The sequence below is a fragment of the Xiphophorus maculatus genome, chromosome 7 (assembly GCF_002775205.1).
Source record: "Xiphophorus maculatus strain JP 163 A chromosome 7, X_maculatus-5.0-male, whole genome shotgun sequence".
NCBI classification, from domain to species: Eukaryota; Metazoa; Chordata; class Actinopteri; order Cyprinodontiformes; family Poeciliidae; genus Xiphophorus; species Xiphophorus maculatus.
Window position 1 is genome coordinate 20,937,237 of NC_036449.1, and position 17,127 is coordinate 20,954,363.

General features: G+C 37.8%; 2 protein-coding genes across 2 annotated transcripts; one reads left to right on the forward strand and one right to left on the reverse strand.

Moving 5' to 3' along the window:
• Positions 1-1,079: 1,079 nt before the first annotated feature.
• On the reverse strand, positions 1,080-6,013 carry LOC102234097 (ankyrin repeat domain-containing protein SOWAHC). The gene is made up of 4 exons (XM_005800748.2): positions 5,508-6,013; positions 4,265-4,638; positions 3,772-4,161; positions 1,080-3,126 (listed from the first exon to the last, which is right to left on the reverse strand). The coding sequence occupies exons 1-4, from the start codon at positions 5,866-5,868 to the stop codon at positions 2,671-2,673; spliced, it is 1,581 nt and encodes a 526-aa protein (XP_005800805.1). The 5' UTR covers positions 5,869-6,013; the 3' UTR covers positions 1,080-2,670.
• Positions 6,014-7,124: 1,111 nt separating this feature from the next.
• Positions 7,125-16,577, forward strand: sept10 (septin 10). The gene is made up of 10 exons (XM_005800749.2): positions 7,125-7,275; positions 8,614-8,728; positions 8,888-9,083; positions 9,221-9,407; positions 14,154-14,315; positions 14,459-14,555; positions 14,676-14,844; positions 14,935-15,067; positions 16,033-16,211; positions 16,320-16,577. Exons 1-10 carry the CDS (start codon positions 7,246-7,248, stop codon positions 16,333-16,335), a joined length of 1,284 nt encoding a protein of 427 aa, XP_005800806.1. The 5' UTR covers positions 7,125-7,245; the 3' UTR covers positions 16,336-16,577.
• Positions 16,578-17,127: the final 550 nt, after the last annotated feature.

The window sequence follows — 17,127 nt, forward strand, 5'->3', positions numbered from 1 at the left end:
AACTTTGGCTTTCTGGGTTATGTGTTATATTATGTTGCTCTGTCACATAAAATCTGAGAAAAACAATGACAAAATGTAAAACATTTAAGGTACATGAAGATATTTGAATATCAAATATATGTTCCTGTGTGTCTGATATTTTTGGGGTTGATAATTAATCTGAATAATGTTTTAAAATGTTTTCATAAATCCCTAATTATCTTTTTTACAGTACTGTAGGTCATGTGACAAACAAAAGCCTAAGTGAGTGTTTGTCTCACTAACGACCATTCACATACTAAGCTTTGTATAATGTCATGATCACTGTGGTGACTTGTTCCGCCAAAAAACAGAGAGGAGTGGATGTGCTGGACATGGATTAGTCCTAAAAACCTCTAGGCAAAAAAGTTGGCACAGTTTCCCTGAAAAGATGGCAGAGGAATTTACATAACAGGCATTACTCCCCTTCAGTGTGTGTATATAGGTCAGTAGCTGCAGTCAGACAGCCTCTCTGTTCTGCCCCAATCAGCAGTCATCATTGAACAGATAGGCTGCCCAGAGTTACACTGGATTCCACAGGCTCTTTTCATGATCTCAGGAAGTCTTTTCTGGATTTGGCATACAAAAACAAAATAACATTCCCTCAATCTCATACTGTTTAAAACAGCATACAACATTATTTGTAAAAACAGAACAACAGATAGATGTAAACACTCTAAAAAGGCAGAGTGAAAGATTGCTGTGAAAATGTCTGCTTCTGTGCAACTCACAGACAGGAAGCTGTGGATTTACTGTATGTGCAGCTCCAAAAAAGACCCAGAGGGTCATCAGATCATCAATTCTTCAGCACCACAACACAAACACAATCAGTGGCAGCCAGCAGTAAAAGCAGATAAATTGGGTCATTCTTTTGGAAATGTAGGGCTTTTCCATGCCACATCTCTGACCACTTCCAGACCAGTTCTCTCTCTCTCTCTATCTCAGTCTCCTTGTCTGATCTGTACATGGCAAATATTTTATTTAACAGTGTTAGATGTAGTAACAACAACAGGATATATTTCATAAATGACTCCAAACTTGTGTATTAATGTAAACAAATATTGCTTTATTTCACATTTACCAGTCAAACACAACAAGAATGACAGAGTGGCTCTTTAACAATGACCACACGTCACTGAAGAACTTCACAGTATATCACAACACTGACAACTATTCACAATTGAAAAAGGAGTGAGCAGTACTTAAACTTCATGCAGCCGAGAACCAATTTATGCTCTTCTAAATGAAAAAACAACAACACAGAGTCCTATGATTTTAGTACAAATGCTACAAAATACAAAGAAAACATTCAAGAAATCTGGGTTGCGTCACTGAGCAATTAGGGTTCACATACTTGGGAAACCAATCAGGAGGTCTTCTCAATGCTACTCATCAATATACTGCAAATAAACACATAATAATCAATTGTGTAAATGCAAGGTTGCATTGATAACAAATAGAAGACAATGAGAGCCCCGTTTCAGTACAAAGCCTCTTCCATGAATCACTTATCTGCTTGAGATCCAGAATCATCTAAATAGTCATTCTGCAAAATTGATTGAACATGAAGCTGCAAATATGTGACATAACAAAATTGTAAACTTAGAACATATGAAGAATTGAAGGTCCAAAAAAAGTCTCTCTTAATGGCGACCATTTGTTGTACCCAAAAACTTAAATAGCTACTAAGACAGAACTAAAAAGTCACAAAAAAATAAAAAAGGGAACCAAAATCAGTGAATGCGAGGTACATAATTGTCAGAAAAAAACACACAAATTATGTGCTCTGTGCATTTCCACACTGAAACCATACAGCAATAGCCAAAAAGAAAAGGAATGTCAATCTCTGTTTGCTTTTTTATTTGGTATAAACTATTATTACTATAATTAATTTAAAGTGAACATAAATGGGAAAAGTTATATAATCAGGTGTACTTTAATGCCTATGGTGGGATGGAGTCTGATCTTTTTAATTTAAAGATAAGACTTAAAACCTGAAACACATTTCAGATATTTCAGCTTGCACTAAAAAACCCCAATAACTTCAAAGTGACAAGTGCAAACAAGGAGACTGTAAAATGTTGAATATTAAAATCTGCTACGTTAAAAACATTATAGAACTGTACAAGAAAACTTGAGCACCATCCATTGGAGTTGGAATGTAGAATGGAGTTGGAATGTAGAAACTCCACCCTAAAAATATATTACTTTGAAAACAGAGTTATAGTTTTAGAGAATATAGTGGAGTCAATCCAAACGACTGTTATTTCTCTACATTTTGAGTCGTTTTGAGATAGATCTGCTGGAAAGTAATTTCAGTGTAAAATGTTGGCTTGTGTGATGCTTCTCAGCTGGTCCTAAACAGCCCTTTTAAAAAAGGAGAAAAACAAAAACAGTTTTTAATTAAAGTGTTGCCAAGTGCAATAAAACGCTACATGTACTGTGCTCTGCTACAATAGTGCTCAACAGAAACCACTGCATTATGAACTAAATTAAGTAATTCAAGACAACGTATTATTACTATTTCTGTTAATTTCTGCAATATAAACAAAAAATGTTCTGTCTTATTATTTTGAGATCTGACCCGTCAGATTTTAAATGTAAGTATAAATCTTGAATGTATGAAGCTCGGTCTGTATTGCTGGTAGAACTTTATCCAAACAGGTTGGACAGTGGTCTGGCTCTCAGAGGACTCCTGGGCAGCTCTTCTCCTCTTCCTACCTCCCCAGTGTCCCTGAAGGAGGCACTGTGGATGATCTGGGCTCGGTGGCGTCCACGATGCAGCCGGGCATTCAGCCGGCTCAGGGACGACTTCCTCTGCAAACCCCCCTTGGTCTTCTCTGACTCCTCCGGCGTCTCTGGCGGTGAGGTCAGCAGTCGTAGTGATTTCAGGTTGCCCTGGAGGACTTTCGGCAACCTCCAGCCTCTCGTTCTGCTGCTGCCACCATTCGCGTTATCGGTATCTGACTCTGGTCCAGGTGAGGTTACCAACCCCTCCCTTTCCAGGTCAGCAGCCAGCAGCGGGGAGAGGTACTGGATGGCTCGTCTCCCACTGTAATCCCGAGCTTCAGGGTCCGCTTCCCAGTCAGAAAGGAGCACACGAACCACCTGACAATAAAATATCTTCATTAGTCCTTGCAAAAAGTGTTCCAACCACTTACAATGTTTACAAAAATGTTCACATCACAATCCCAAAATTTCAGTGCATATTAATGGGATAGACCAACACATATAACTGAACTGGGGAAAATAGATACAATTTGGTAACTCCAGAATTCACCCATCTTAGTAAATCAAGTCCACTTCTTTGTAACTAACGCTAGAGAGAATTGATCTCATGAAGACCAAAGAACACATTAGACAGGTCAGCCAGAGTTGAGTTCAAAGCAAAGTCAAGGTAAAAACAACATTAAACAACATTTGGACACTCTTCAAATCCATTATCCAAAATTGTAAAGAGTACAGCCCCAAATGCAAATTTCCAAGATATGATTGTCCACCTAGGCCAGGCAAGAAGAAGATTAATCAGAAAATGGCCAAGAGTCATATGGTAACTCTACAGGAAGGATTCATAGCATCTTAGTGGTGGCAAGAAGAAATCCATTGCTGAAAGAAAGCCGTTGCAAGTGCTGTTTGCTCTTACAAGCCAATGCACTAATTCTAACTGAGCAGATAGACTGTTGGTAATTGTGCAGCTACAGTAAGCTACACTAAGGAAGTGCAACACATGATACCCCACTCCCTGCTACCCACCTGTGTGTGTCCATGTATGGCAGCCAGGTGTAGCGGTGTGTAGCCAGCACTTGATCTTGCGTTCACATTTACAGGTATAGTGTTCTCCTTGGCAAAGTCCAGCAGCTGGGAAAGCAGCTCAGCCTTGCCGTGCTTCGCGGCCCAGTGGAGGCAGGTGAAGCCGGTCACAAAATCTCTTTTGGCAACCAGACTCGGTTCGACAGCCAACAGGGGTTGCAGGCTCTCCCACAGGCCATCTGAGGCGCAGAGCATCCATTCGTGCTCAAGGGGGTCCAGGGTGACAGAAGAGCTGTCCTCGTCTGTGGCCGAGGAGAGGACAGACAATGAGTCGCCGTCGCTCCGCACAGAGTCTCGGATGCGTGAGCCACGGTTGATCAGAGACCTCCGAACCTGCCACGTACAGGAAGTTCTCTTTAGACGCTTTCATTTAAAACATACAAATACAGTGAATGCAACACCAGTAAAACGTTAACATTATTTATGCATGTCTCACATGAGGTGAGCTACTCATCATCAGCTCTATGAAGTTCCTGCGGCTTCCTTTCGGTGTTTGTATTTCCCCCACAGACTCCAGCCCCTCCAGTGCGCTGTCTTCAGACAGGCAGCTGATCAGCATGGCTCGCTGGGATCCTTTAGACACCCGACGTGTCCCTCTTACCACATGGTTGTGGGAGCCAGCAGCATGGGCCTGGTCTAGGTCGTGTGTCCCAATAGCCGGAGCAGACTCTCGCCTCCTCCTGTCCCTCAGCCTCACCTCTCCTCCTCCAACAGTGGTAGGAGTACCTGATTCGGTGCTACCCTGTGCTGCAGGTTGCTCATTGCCATTTGACTGATGGTCATTATCCAGACAGGTTGAGGTTGATGCTTCTGTAAGACAATCACAATGTGTTATTAAACTGAGAAAAAACAATGGCTTGCACACACAGTGCCCTTTTTTGTGTTTTGTCACATTACAACCACAACCTCATGCATTTTATTGTGAGCTTGTTATTGGAAGTTTTCATCTGTACCATATTCTTTCTGTTTTGGATGATGGACTGCTGGAAAAGGGAATGCTTTAATAAAATGAAACATACATTTGACAGCCATCCTCTTTATGATACAGCAAAACAACGACTGGGTCTGCAGTCAGAATCATTGTAGCAGAGACTACTACAAGAGATTCTTTAATGCACAAAGTCATCAACAATACTTAATCTCCCTCAGATTAATAACGTATTTTAAATATAACAGAAGAAATCCAAAGTATTTATACTTATCTTAGCTGGATTAAGTGTACACCAAATGGATTTGTTTGTACTAATGTTTTTAGGGACATCAAGGAAAATTCACACACTTTCAAAATTTTTATTTGTGAAACCATAACCTTCCAATTTATATTGTTTTCCCCAAATTGCAATGCTCCATCACATTAGATCCCAATGAGAGATGTTTTAGTTTATGGTCATAAATGTAAAAAGGTACAGTAGTGATACTGCTTTTGCAGCTCGCTGAGAATAAATTAAATGAGATTCTTATTCTTTGGATTATTCCTTTAATTTCTTTGCAAGGTTTTTATTGATCGAGAAAATATTGATTCATTTTAAATATTCAACAAATGCTTTACATTTTCCTGAGCTTAAAATAATAATAACTCCAAGTTAAATAAGCAATCGCCCAGACATTTAGAGGTCATATACAACAAGAATAAATAAATAAATAATAGGTGCATTTAAATCATATCGCGCCCCCCTCACCTGCTGATTCTTCGTCCTCATCAGGGTTGTCGTTCACTTGTTTGTTGTCCAGCGTCTCTCGTATGTTCCCGTTGCACTCCGCATCAACGTGGCCGTCTGCGTCCTTACGCATCACCGACTCCTCGCAACCCTCGCCATTTAAGCACACAAATTCCACCCCGTTTTCCACTTCCACGAAACCCACGTTGTCAACAATGCCCCTCAGCAGCTCCCATCCCGCCCCTTCTTTCTGCTGGTCATTACAGCCACAAGGAGCTGTGAAATGATCGATCAGCTCCATCTGTCGGACCCTCCCTCCTTTCTCCAACAGGAACTCGTGCACGGCTTGCATCGTGCACTGCTGGGACGCCATCGTCCTCATGAACGTCTCCGAGTGACCGCAGTTACAAATGGCTTAGCGGCATAACAGATTTTCCAAATACACTCATGGTCTTTCTAATTTTGTCGGTTCAGCCACAGCGGATGACAGCATCTCCCCCTCCCTCTCATTTCAATTGCTAGGACCTGTATGCCAAACCCTGGTCAATAGAGGGCGCGCTTGGACATACATGGAGAATGCTGCGTTTGGGTGCTCCTTGCAGATCAGGCTTAAAACAAATAGGAAAGTTCTGTCTGCTGTTGCATTTTTTTAACAAATGCGAAGAAAGCTTCCTTACCGAATAGAAAGAACACCGAACTACGTTAAACTAATTTTGATTAATAATTTTTGCATACTTTTATCTTATGTGCATTTCAGTAGGCGTAATTGTCCTAATTGAGACATAAATTGCTATCATCTGCAAATTAAAATAGTATGCCAAACCAAGCCAGCTTTATTTACAGAAGGACTTTAAACCAATAGACACGTGATTTTGTAAATAATGAAATAAATTAATAAAGGATTAGAATTAAAATAAAGTACACGTTTTTAAAATTGGGATTAAAATAGTTAAAAAGTACACTAAAATACAAGAAACATTAACGAGAAAACATGACAAAAAAATAAAAAATAAAAAATCAAATTAACAATTTTAACAGGATGAAAGCCCAAAAAGGAAAGTTGAAAAATAGTCAGCTGAAAATGAATTTAAACGCATCTTCAGTCCGAAAATGTACCAAACAGCATAATTGGGCCATCATTATTGTATTATTTTGTTTTTAAAAAAACACACAGACATTTTGTGAGGTGTTAAATGTTTTCTTGTTTTTTTTTATTATTCTTTGGGGGGCGGGGAGGGTTTTAAGTATCAACAATAAGATTTATTAAAAAGTTATTTTTGCTATTGTTATTGTCATTATTCAGATAACTGTTTTATATAAACTCGCTGTTTTCTTTCAGGTCTAACCTGCCAATTTCAGGTCAGATTCCATTTTTTTCGCAACATCGCAAAGAAACAGGGAGCGCCTGGGAAAATTAAACTGGGCTGTACCACTTTACAAGAAGGGGTGCATACGTTTGATTTTATAAAGTAATTTCACTTTTTTTGCCGCATAATTATATTTAGATCTAATTTCAATATCTGCTTAAAGTATATTAGAGCAATAAATTAGAAATATTTCAACAAAGTTCTATTTTTTTTAAAAAAACAACTATGCACACAACAAAACACACTCAAATCCCCGCATTGTTTTGATTGGTCTCGTCTGTCTAGTTGTCGAGTGTAGTCGGTCCTGGAAAAGAATCTGAGGGGTTTAAAAGTTGCTTTCTTTTAGTTTTGTTGAAATAATTGTGAGTTTGCTCAGGCGTTCTGCTAAAATTATGGCTTCCTCGGATGTAGCTCGACAGCCGGTGAGCATTCATTTACTTTACTTTTAAAAGAAGTTTGTTCTTGACAGTTGAGCAGGGAGTGTCCTGCGGCTATCATTAAGTTAGCTAAAGCTAACATTACAACGTCCCTGAAGTTTTTGAAAGTTTAATGTGACATATACCAAAGTAGTTATGCTATAATTTAACATATATAGTGTTCATTTAACTATTTATATGTATTTGTTTTACAACAAAGTAGTTGTCGCTTTTTCCTTTTTTTTTTTACCAAGGACAGAACTAGCTAGTTAGCATAACACTGAAGTGTAAGCGAATGGCAAATACTGATGTTGCGAGATATTGACTGATATGCATTTAGTGCGACGTATTACAGTTAATGATACATAAGTCAACTAAAGTTTACATTTGCAAACTTTTTAAAACGTTATCTTAGTCACCGTATGTGTATAAGCAGTAGAACTGTATAAAGAAACAGTTCTGAATTAAATTTGTCATCGAGGACAATTGTTTAAGGAAACCAAAAAGTTTTCACGCTGCCAACATTTTGAAATACATTTTATAAACATAAAAATAATATGGTGGATATTCTCTTATGTTAAAAGGGATCTTAAAAACGGCAACATACCATAAATGTAATAAGCATACACATATCTTAATGTGACCATTTATGTCCCTGTGGCCTATAGTTTATTTCATTTTAACTCCTTATATGGCTTAAATTAACTAGTTTGACTTTAACAACTCGAAATTGTAATGTCTGTGACTTCAAAAACTCTTCAACTCTTCAATTTATTTTTACTTGATAACATTATCAGTTGGTGGGTTGCTGTAGATTATGTCACATTCAATAATGTTTTGACATCAAATTGTTAAACACTTTACTAACTTGCCCGTTTTTAGGGGAATGTATTGATTCTTGTGGGGTTTTTTTCTCCTGTTGTCTATTGGTGTTTTGCTGCAAGCCAGAAATTAATTTTCTTTTCATTCACTTAAATGTCAGCAGCAACACAGTTTGACTTTACAATAACTATTTTGTTATGTCTTAGATACATCCATATTAAATATTGATCAACTGATGTAGATTGGAGGTTGTACTTGCCTTTTTTATCTTCTAGTTTTCACATTGTACAGTATTAATGGATTTGACAATTATTTAGCTACAAATGACCTTTTTTTTTATATGTCAAGTTTTTATCTTTGGCATTTGTCACAGATGCGAGAGCAGATATGGACTCTAATTGTAACTTTGCAGCAGGCAGCAATTACCAGACTATATGTGCAAATATGTGTAAATATAATTTTTGAGATGACATAGTTGTATGGATTTTTTAATGATCTTTTTCTGTGTAATTATTTCTACAGGATAAAGGAGCCCGGCCCTTGTCCCTAGCTGGCCATGTCGGCTTTGACAGTCTCCCAGATCAGCTTGTCAACAAGTCCATCACTCAGGGCTTCTGCTTCAATATTCTCTGCATCGGTACTTTGTCATATTTATCTACTTTAGTCGTACATTTACCAGTAATTGCTTAATTTCCTAATTTAATGATATAAATAGTTGAGAATACATATCATAGTAAAAAAAATAAAACATTCATCAATTTTAAAAAGTGAAAAAATCTTTATTTTTTTTCTCCAGGTGAGACTGGTATTGGCAAGTCTACACTGATGGACACACTGTTTAACACCAACTTTGAGAACTTTGAGTCGTCCCACTTTGAACCTCAGGTGAAGCTGCGGGCTCAGACCTACGACCTGCAGGAGAGTAACGTCAGGCTCCGTCTAACTGTGGTCAACACCGTTGGCTTTGGGGACCAAATGAACAAACAAGAAAGGTCTGACTAAAAACTGTTTGGGGGTCTCAACTAAGATGTTTGTCACTCAGGAAATATCACTTTACTTAAATATAGTAACAGTGGGATTGAGCTTGTGTATGCAGACTGTCACTGATGTTTGTTGTTTTGTCCTGTAGCTATCAGCCGGTGGTGGATTACATTGATAAGCAATTTGAGACTTACCTTCAGGAGGAGCTGAAAATCAAGCGCTCTTTGCACAACTACCATGACTCACGAGTGCATGCCTGCTTGTACTTTATCTCCCCCTCGGGTCATTCGCTCAAATCCCTGGACCTTGTTACAATGAAGAAGCTGGACAGCAAGGTAGGAAATAAAGTACAGAAATTAGTTTTTGGGAAAGCTTAATCTTGAAGTTATTTCTGTTAAAGTACAAATCTTGCAGTAATTGTGATTGGAAATGTCTTTCTTTCAGTACAGGCAATAGCTTGGATATGAATTATTGCAAATTAGGCATTAGAAAAGTTTAGATCTAGAGGAGTCTAGCAGGAGATGAAGTGTTATGCTTTTTATTTCATCCAGCTCAAAGCCAAAATGAGAAAATAAGTGTTACACAGGAAATGAGCAACATTTAGAGATACTGTCTTTATACTATATTAAATATCTATGGTGTATTAATTAATTTATCTTTGCTATCAAATCCTTGATGATCATTAAACAGAACAGGGCAACAACGTATGGATGGTGCAGAATTTCACAATATACAAAGTTTTTAAAAAAGACACTGCAGCAGACGTCTAATCTCTGCATATTTGGATCAGTGGCATCAAAAAAGACTCAAGAACTGAATTGATCAGCTGGAATTAGTAAATAGAACACAAAGTAGGGAATTTAATCAAAAAGGAAAAGAAGAGGGAAGAAGACACCCATTATCTAGGAGTGTAATGGCACACAAAAGTTATGTTTTTTTTTGTGCACTTTGGTTTCAGTCATGGTTCTGAATGTTCTCCATTTGATTCAGTCAAGAGAAGAAAATAAAAAGTGATCTGTATAGAACTGACCTGAGATTTGTTTTTAAATGAATAAATACAAAAAAAAAAACACCATTGTGTTCTGTAGCTAACAAACTGTAAGAAGGGAGTTTGACGTACAGGAAAGCTTAGCCAGGATCTCCAAACAAAATAAATGAAAACAACCACATTTTATGCGTCTAACATTTTGGACTATAAATTCTGAATTTTAACAAATGAAACCCAGAAATAAGGTTTAATATCTCGATATCAGAAAGTCTAAAAATATAACATTTTGAAAGTAAAAGTGTGTAGAAATCAGAAAGAATTTTCTAGGAAGTTTTTTGTGCCTAATCTGTGGTGGCTCCTGTAAAACTACATATTAGGCACTGTCTGAGGCTACAGAGATAGAATGAAGTAGGTTTTTTCTCCTGATGCCTAGGGTCTGTTTTTCAGATTAAATTACACAAACATGTTGCGGTGATTGAAGGCGACCATTAACCACTGATTGTTTAGCCATGGGCGCCATAATAAACTCCATCTGAAAAGATGCGAGCATCATATCAAGTGTCATTCAGTAATTCATCGTTTCGACTTCAGAACACTAAGAGCAGGGAGGATAATTAATATTGAACCTGCAGGCGAATGCAGCCTTGTGTCTTTTTTTTTTTTTTTTTTTTATTCCCTAATGTTAGTTGTAGGACAAACACTCAGTTGGTTTTGCTTTAGCAGAAAGTGAGATAGAAATGCATTGATAAACAGGAATTGGTTAAACTGTCAGTGAAATGATCTATTTAACTAGACATATTTTATATATATATATAACAAAAAAAGATGAGTAGGAGTAATAAAATTGAGGAAAGTAATAAATGAAAAGGCTATAAATGAAAACAGTTGTGATTTAAACAGTTGATTTAAGTAAATCAATCTGGAGCCCTGTTTTTGTTTTAATCAGTGAGCAGTGTAACAGCAAGATTTTCTGGTGAATGAATATTTCCTGTAGATAAATAAACCTAAACCTTTTTATAAATATTTAGATTGTAGTATAATGCTTCCTGAGGACTTGTGTTGAACCAATGTGCCTCAGAGAAAAGAGGAAATGATTTCAGAAGAAACTATGCTGTGGTGGTTTTATTGTGTGAATGTTGGGAGAGCTTCACTATCAGCCTTTCTATCCCTCCCCATCCCTCTTTAAGTGGTCAGAAACTTTCCCATGCTCTCGCTCCCCCCCCCCCACCCCTCTCTGTTTGTGTGTAGCTACGTCTGTGAGTTTTTGTGTGGTTTCGTTGCTCTGGAGTGACAGTAACTCTGGATTTGCGTGTGAAAGGAATAGAAAGAGCGAGGGGGAATGCTGGAACCACGTCACGCACACACACTCGAGTTGTCCTTTTGTGTCACTGTACGGATACACACAGAGCCAATTGTTGAGTCTGCTGCAGTGACAGTCAGTCAGTCACTCAGACAGCTGTTGGAACAGATCTAGCATCGTTTTGTTTTCTCCCCTGAGAGGAGTGTGTGTTCTGCATGTGTGTGTACGGCTGTGTGGTCTGACCCAGAAGCTCGCCCAGTGGCAGAAACCCATTCCAAGCCCCTCAATGGGGCGGTGAGATGACAGAGAGGAATGTGGGGTGATTGAACGGGTGGGCTTGAAATAACATGTAAAACATGGTTTATATTACACACATCTTAAAACAGATATAGATTTAGAAAGAAAAATGAATTCTTTTTTTAGGTTTTATTTAAACTCAAGCCATGAATAAGGTGCATGTTTGTTTACATGTAGTTGAAGTGGTCTACTTATAAGTTGGATATTAACTCATTATTCATCGGATTCAGATGAGAAAATTTAGAACATACTGTATTAATATTTTTCCTTTTATTTATCTATGCCATGGTTCTGCAACTTTGTGTAAATGAAAGAGACACAGGGATGCAAATGTCACACGATCACTTGAAATAAAAACAGTTTATAATTTTTGATAAATATCTACTACAGAAAATGTGTTCCTGCTTTTAAAGAATCATCACTTTATGTCTATTTTTAGGTTTTAAAACAAAAAAAGACCAACATCTTTGCAATGATGTGGGTGAATACATTTTCTTCTATGGGGTGTTAATATTTGTAGAAAATTTTTTTCCTCTAAGGCAGGCATGTCCAAAGTCCGGCCCGGGGGCCAATCACGGCCCGCGGTCAGATTTCATACGGCCCGCAGCTTCGGTCTTATAATGTATTATTTATGGCCCGCCTGCACTGTGAAACAGAATAAATAAATCATAAAACTTGAAACTGTAATTCCTCCTTTCACCAAATGGTGGCAGCACCACTTTAATACTATCAGTCTCTGCCTCCGTGCAGCGAACCCCTCTCCACTCATTTCTGCCATGGCCACTGCAAAGAAAACGAGGAAAGTTTACAGTGAGGGCCGCCGCTTTCAAGAGAGATGGGAATTACAATACTTCTTTTCTGAAAATCAAGGCAATTGTGCTTGTCTAATTTGTAATGAGACGGTTGCCTTGTTTAAGGATTTTGACGTAAAGAGACACTACCAGACTAAACATGCTAACACATACAACAAGCTAAGAGTCACCGTGCTGAAAAACTGAAGCAGCTCCAAGCTGCCCTGGCATCACAACAGCGATTTCTTTGGGCCTGGGTCAAAAGAAAATACCACCAAAGCAAGCTACGATGTTAATGTTAATAGCTAAACATGGCAAACCTTTTACTGAAGATACATTTATCAAAACTGTGTTATGAAAATGGTGGAGAACATTTGCCCTGAGAAGAAGCAAGAATTTGCGAATGTTTGCCTGGCACGTAACAGTGTGGCACTGAGAGTTGAGGACATAAAACTGAGTGTTTTGAACGGTAACGTCTGTCACTATCAGCAGTGAAAAGCCAAAAGAACATTTATGCACTTGGATTTATGGCACTTATTTTTATTAAACTCTTGAGTAAGATTTGGTTATGAACCTGTAGATGTGATACAAACTATTACTTTCTGAAAGATATTGTAAATGACAAGAGCAAAATTCACTTGTTTTAAAATTTAATAATAACAGACAATTTTGCATTACTTATAACTCCTGTTTAAAATGTTCTTGAGGCAAAGATATTTTTAAACTCATGTAAATTTAAGGTATTTTATACAGTTTGTTCAATGTTATCTGACTCTCCAGATATGAAAGAAAAGCAGAATTTCTGCTTTTAGAGTTGCCTGAGTGGCTTATATTTGGTTATTTTGTCATTTGAAAAATAAAGATAATTGTGACAATGAAAATTGTTTTATAACAGTGTGTATTTGCATGACACTTTTGTAGTTAAAAAATGTCTGAACAAACTATTGGCACCCAGGCATCTTGACTTTATCAAATCTGGCCCTCTTTGCAAAAAGTTTGGACACCCCTGCTCTAAGGTTTCTATATTAGAACCAGTAATATCCAAAAGAATATTACTGGTACATTTGGAATCATTCTTTTGTGGATATTTATTGCAATTAGTATTTTGCAATAGAGTAAACTGCTAATGAACTGCTTACCTGCATTTGTTATTAACTCTTCATTTAAATATATTAGCTGGCTCTTTATTACATCTTGCCACTGCGCCACGAAGAGCCACTGCAGATGGTCCAAAGAGTCACTTGTGGCTCTGGAGCCACAAGTGACTCTTTGGACCATCTGCAGTGGGATAATTACTTCTTCTGAGTTAGGATTACTTATGACTCTAATAGGTTCTCTATGTAGACAAAACAGAATAAAACTAAATATGAAAATCTTTTGATTTTGCAGACTGTTTTTTGTCTTCAGTTTTCTTAAGGACAAAAATCTAATACTCAATAAATTCAGTGGTTTTTACATTAATTACGATTTAAATGCTATTATTTATCTTTGATTTACTATGGCTCCTTGATTTTAACCCATTACTGATCAGGATTTTGGACTCTGCTGGCACTGATGTGTTGCTTTGATTCTGATTTCTGTGAAGTTTTTTGACTATCTGGAATGACTTGTTCAAAAATTGTAGATATTTGCAATACATAAAGAAAGCAAGAATATTTTTTGTTGCTGTTGTGTTAATCCACAATGGCTCCCTCTCTTGCTTTAGGTGAACATAATTCCAGTCATTGCCAAGGCGGACACCATCAGTAAGAGCGAGCTGCACAAGTTCAAGATCAAAATCATGAGCGAACTGGTCAGCAATGGCGTTCAGATCTACCAATTCCCGCTTGACGATGAGACCGTGGCAAAGGTCAACACCACTATGAATGTAAGTCAATACATTTGTGAGTAATTTACCTGGATCCAAATGTTTTTATGCAAGAGTTTTGCAGGTTAAATTAATTTATTAAGGCACAAGTTTGTTCAGTTTGTTGTTTCAAATAATTTATTGAATTTATTAAATTTTTTCAGGGCCATCTCCCATTTGCTGTCGTAGGCAGCACAGAGGAAGTGTGTGTTGGCAATAAGATGGTGAAAGCTCGTCAGTATCCATGGGGCGTTGTTCAAGGTAGAATCAGTGTGGATTTGTATTCCAGCCACAACGAAACAAGATTGTGTCATTCCACCCGTTTTCCGTTTTAATCCAGCTCAAACGAAAATAATTTTATTTAAAAAAATTTTCTCCTAGTGGAAAACGAGCACCATTGTGACTTTGTGAAACTGAGGGAGATGCTCATTTGTGTAAACATGGAAGACTTGAGAGAGCAAACCCACACACGCCATTATGAGCTTTACCGGCGCTGCAAATTAGAGGAGATGGGATTTAAGGACACGGACCCGGAATGCAAACCTGTCAGGTGAGCGGCCCACACGCTCCAGCCTCCATCTGCTTGCAGCGGCCAGCTCGTCCATTGAACTGAACGTCCAAACACATTTTGTTTTCACAGTTTACAGCAGACGTATGAGGCCAAGCGTCAGGAGTTCCAGGCTGAGTTGCAGAAGAGGGAGGATGAGATGAGGCAAGTTTTTGTGCAGAGGGTGAAGGAGAAGGAAGCAGAGCTGAAGGAGGCTGAGAGGGAGGTATGTAAATATATGATACTAGGCAAAATGTCTTTAATGTTTTATGACTGCTCATTAATATAATTCCAACTATATGTTATTTACCTTTTGAGTTTAGGTTGTGGTAACCAAAGATTTTGTCATCAATATTGCATAAATGTGGGGCTTTTAATGACCCATTTAGACCGTTTTTCCAGAATTAAATAATTTTTCAACAGGCGACTTTGATAAATAATATGAAAATATTAGGTCCATAGGTTTGACTTTAATACGGATTATCCAGCATGTATATGTATACATACACTGCATTTTGTATTTGTGTCAATGTCAGAGAAGACAGATTGAGTTGTTTGGAGGAGTCAAGGTGAAAATATGTTAACAGTCAAGTACGGTAGTGGCAGCATCATTCTGTTGGGTGTTTTTGCTGCAAGTGATACTGATTCATTGAATAAAGTGAGTGGAGTAATGAAGGAGGATTATCTTTACTTTGTATAACTTCAACACAGCTTAACTGCTAAATGGTTGAATTGTGGACAAAAGTAGTTACTTCAAAACTGAGTTGTGAAATGAAATGATAAAGAAAGCTGAAGTATGTTGGTTGGCCTGTTTGCAACTCTGTCAAAAATGTCTGGATTATTTTTAAAAGCTGATTCTGTTTTAGGAAACCATCCAATTCAAAAGACTTGCACAATCTCTGATAGTAATGGTTAAATGTTTAAACAAATATCATACCACAAGCCGAATAATGATGCTAGAAAATTTGTGGCTTAACCTTATATCAGTGGGCGTCTATCTTTACTATTGCTTAGGTTAAGAAAAAGCCTCATAAGCCGTCTGGAAATGTGTTTCTGATGAATCGGCTTATAAAATTAAGCTTCTTTTTGCTTTTTCAAGAACAAAAAATTAACAATTTTACTTTAGTTCCATTTACATATTTCCAATGTTTCTAAAATGTATTTTGAGTTGTTTGTTTTATTGCATTGTAGCTGCAGGGTCGTTTTGAGCAGCTGAAGCATCTGCATGCGGTCGAGAAAGCAACTCTTGAGGAGAAGAAGCGTCTTCTGGACAACGACCTGACTTCTTTCGGGAATAGAAGAACTGCGGCTGCGCTGCTTCAGCCCCCGGGCTTCACGGTCAACGGGAAGAAAGACAAGGACCGGAAGAAGTGGGTGGAACTCTTCTGCTTGTGTCTTATGGCTCAGTATACGCAGGCACTGATGGCAAATTTTGAGCTGTTTTTATCTTAATCCATCTCTTTTATTCTGTCTTTCAGTTCTGGCTTCATGTGAAGACGTAAGAGGTCTGAAGTGCACATCATTATGACCAGTGTAACCGGTGGCCTTTTGTCCACATTCTTTTAAGCCAGTCCAAGACACTAACGAGAAAAACACAGCACATAGGGCTGTACCGTGTATTAGCTTGAGCTGCCAAAGTTTAAACACAGTTTCCAAAAACCTACAGTACAGACCAGAAGTTTGGACACACCTTTTAATTTAATGAGTTTCCTTTATTTTCATGACTATTGACACTGAAGGCATCACAACTATGAATAACACATGTGGAAATATGCACTAAACAAAAAAGTGTAAAACAACTGAAAATACCCCTTATATTCTAGTTTCTTCAAAGTAGCAACCTTTTGCTGTGATTACTGCTTTGCACACACTCTGCATTTTCTTGATGAGCTTCAAGAGGTAGTCACCTGAAATGGTTTTCACTTCATAGGTGTTCCCTGTCAGGTTAATAAGTGGGATTTCTTGCCTTATAAATAGTCATGAAAATAAAGAAAACCCATTGAATTAGAAAGGTGTGTCCAAACTTTTGGTCTGTACTGTATGTACACTATCTTCTGATGTATTTGTAATCTTTTTTTTCCTTCGGGGGCAGGGGTTGGGGGGTTGTTTGTATTGTTTTGTTTTTGTATTTATCCTCCTTTTTTTCTTCTTTTTTGTCCAGACTAAAGAAAAACCATTTCAAATGTTTACAAATCACTTAGACTGGTACAAAAATTCATTTTTGGCATTTTTTCTACGTACGTTGCTTATTCTCCCTCTTTAGTCCCACTTTTCAGACTTGCTAGA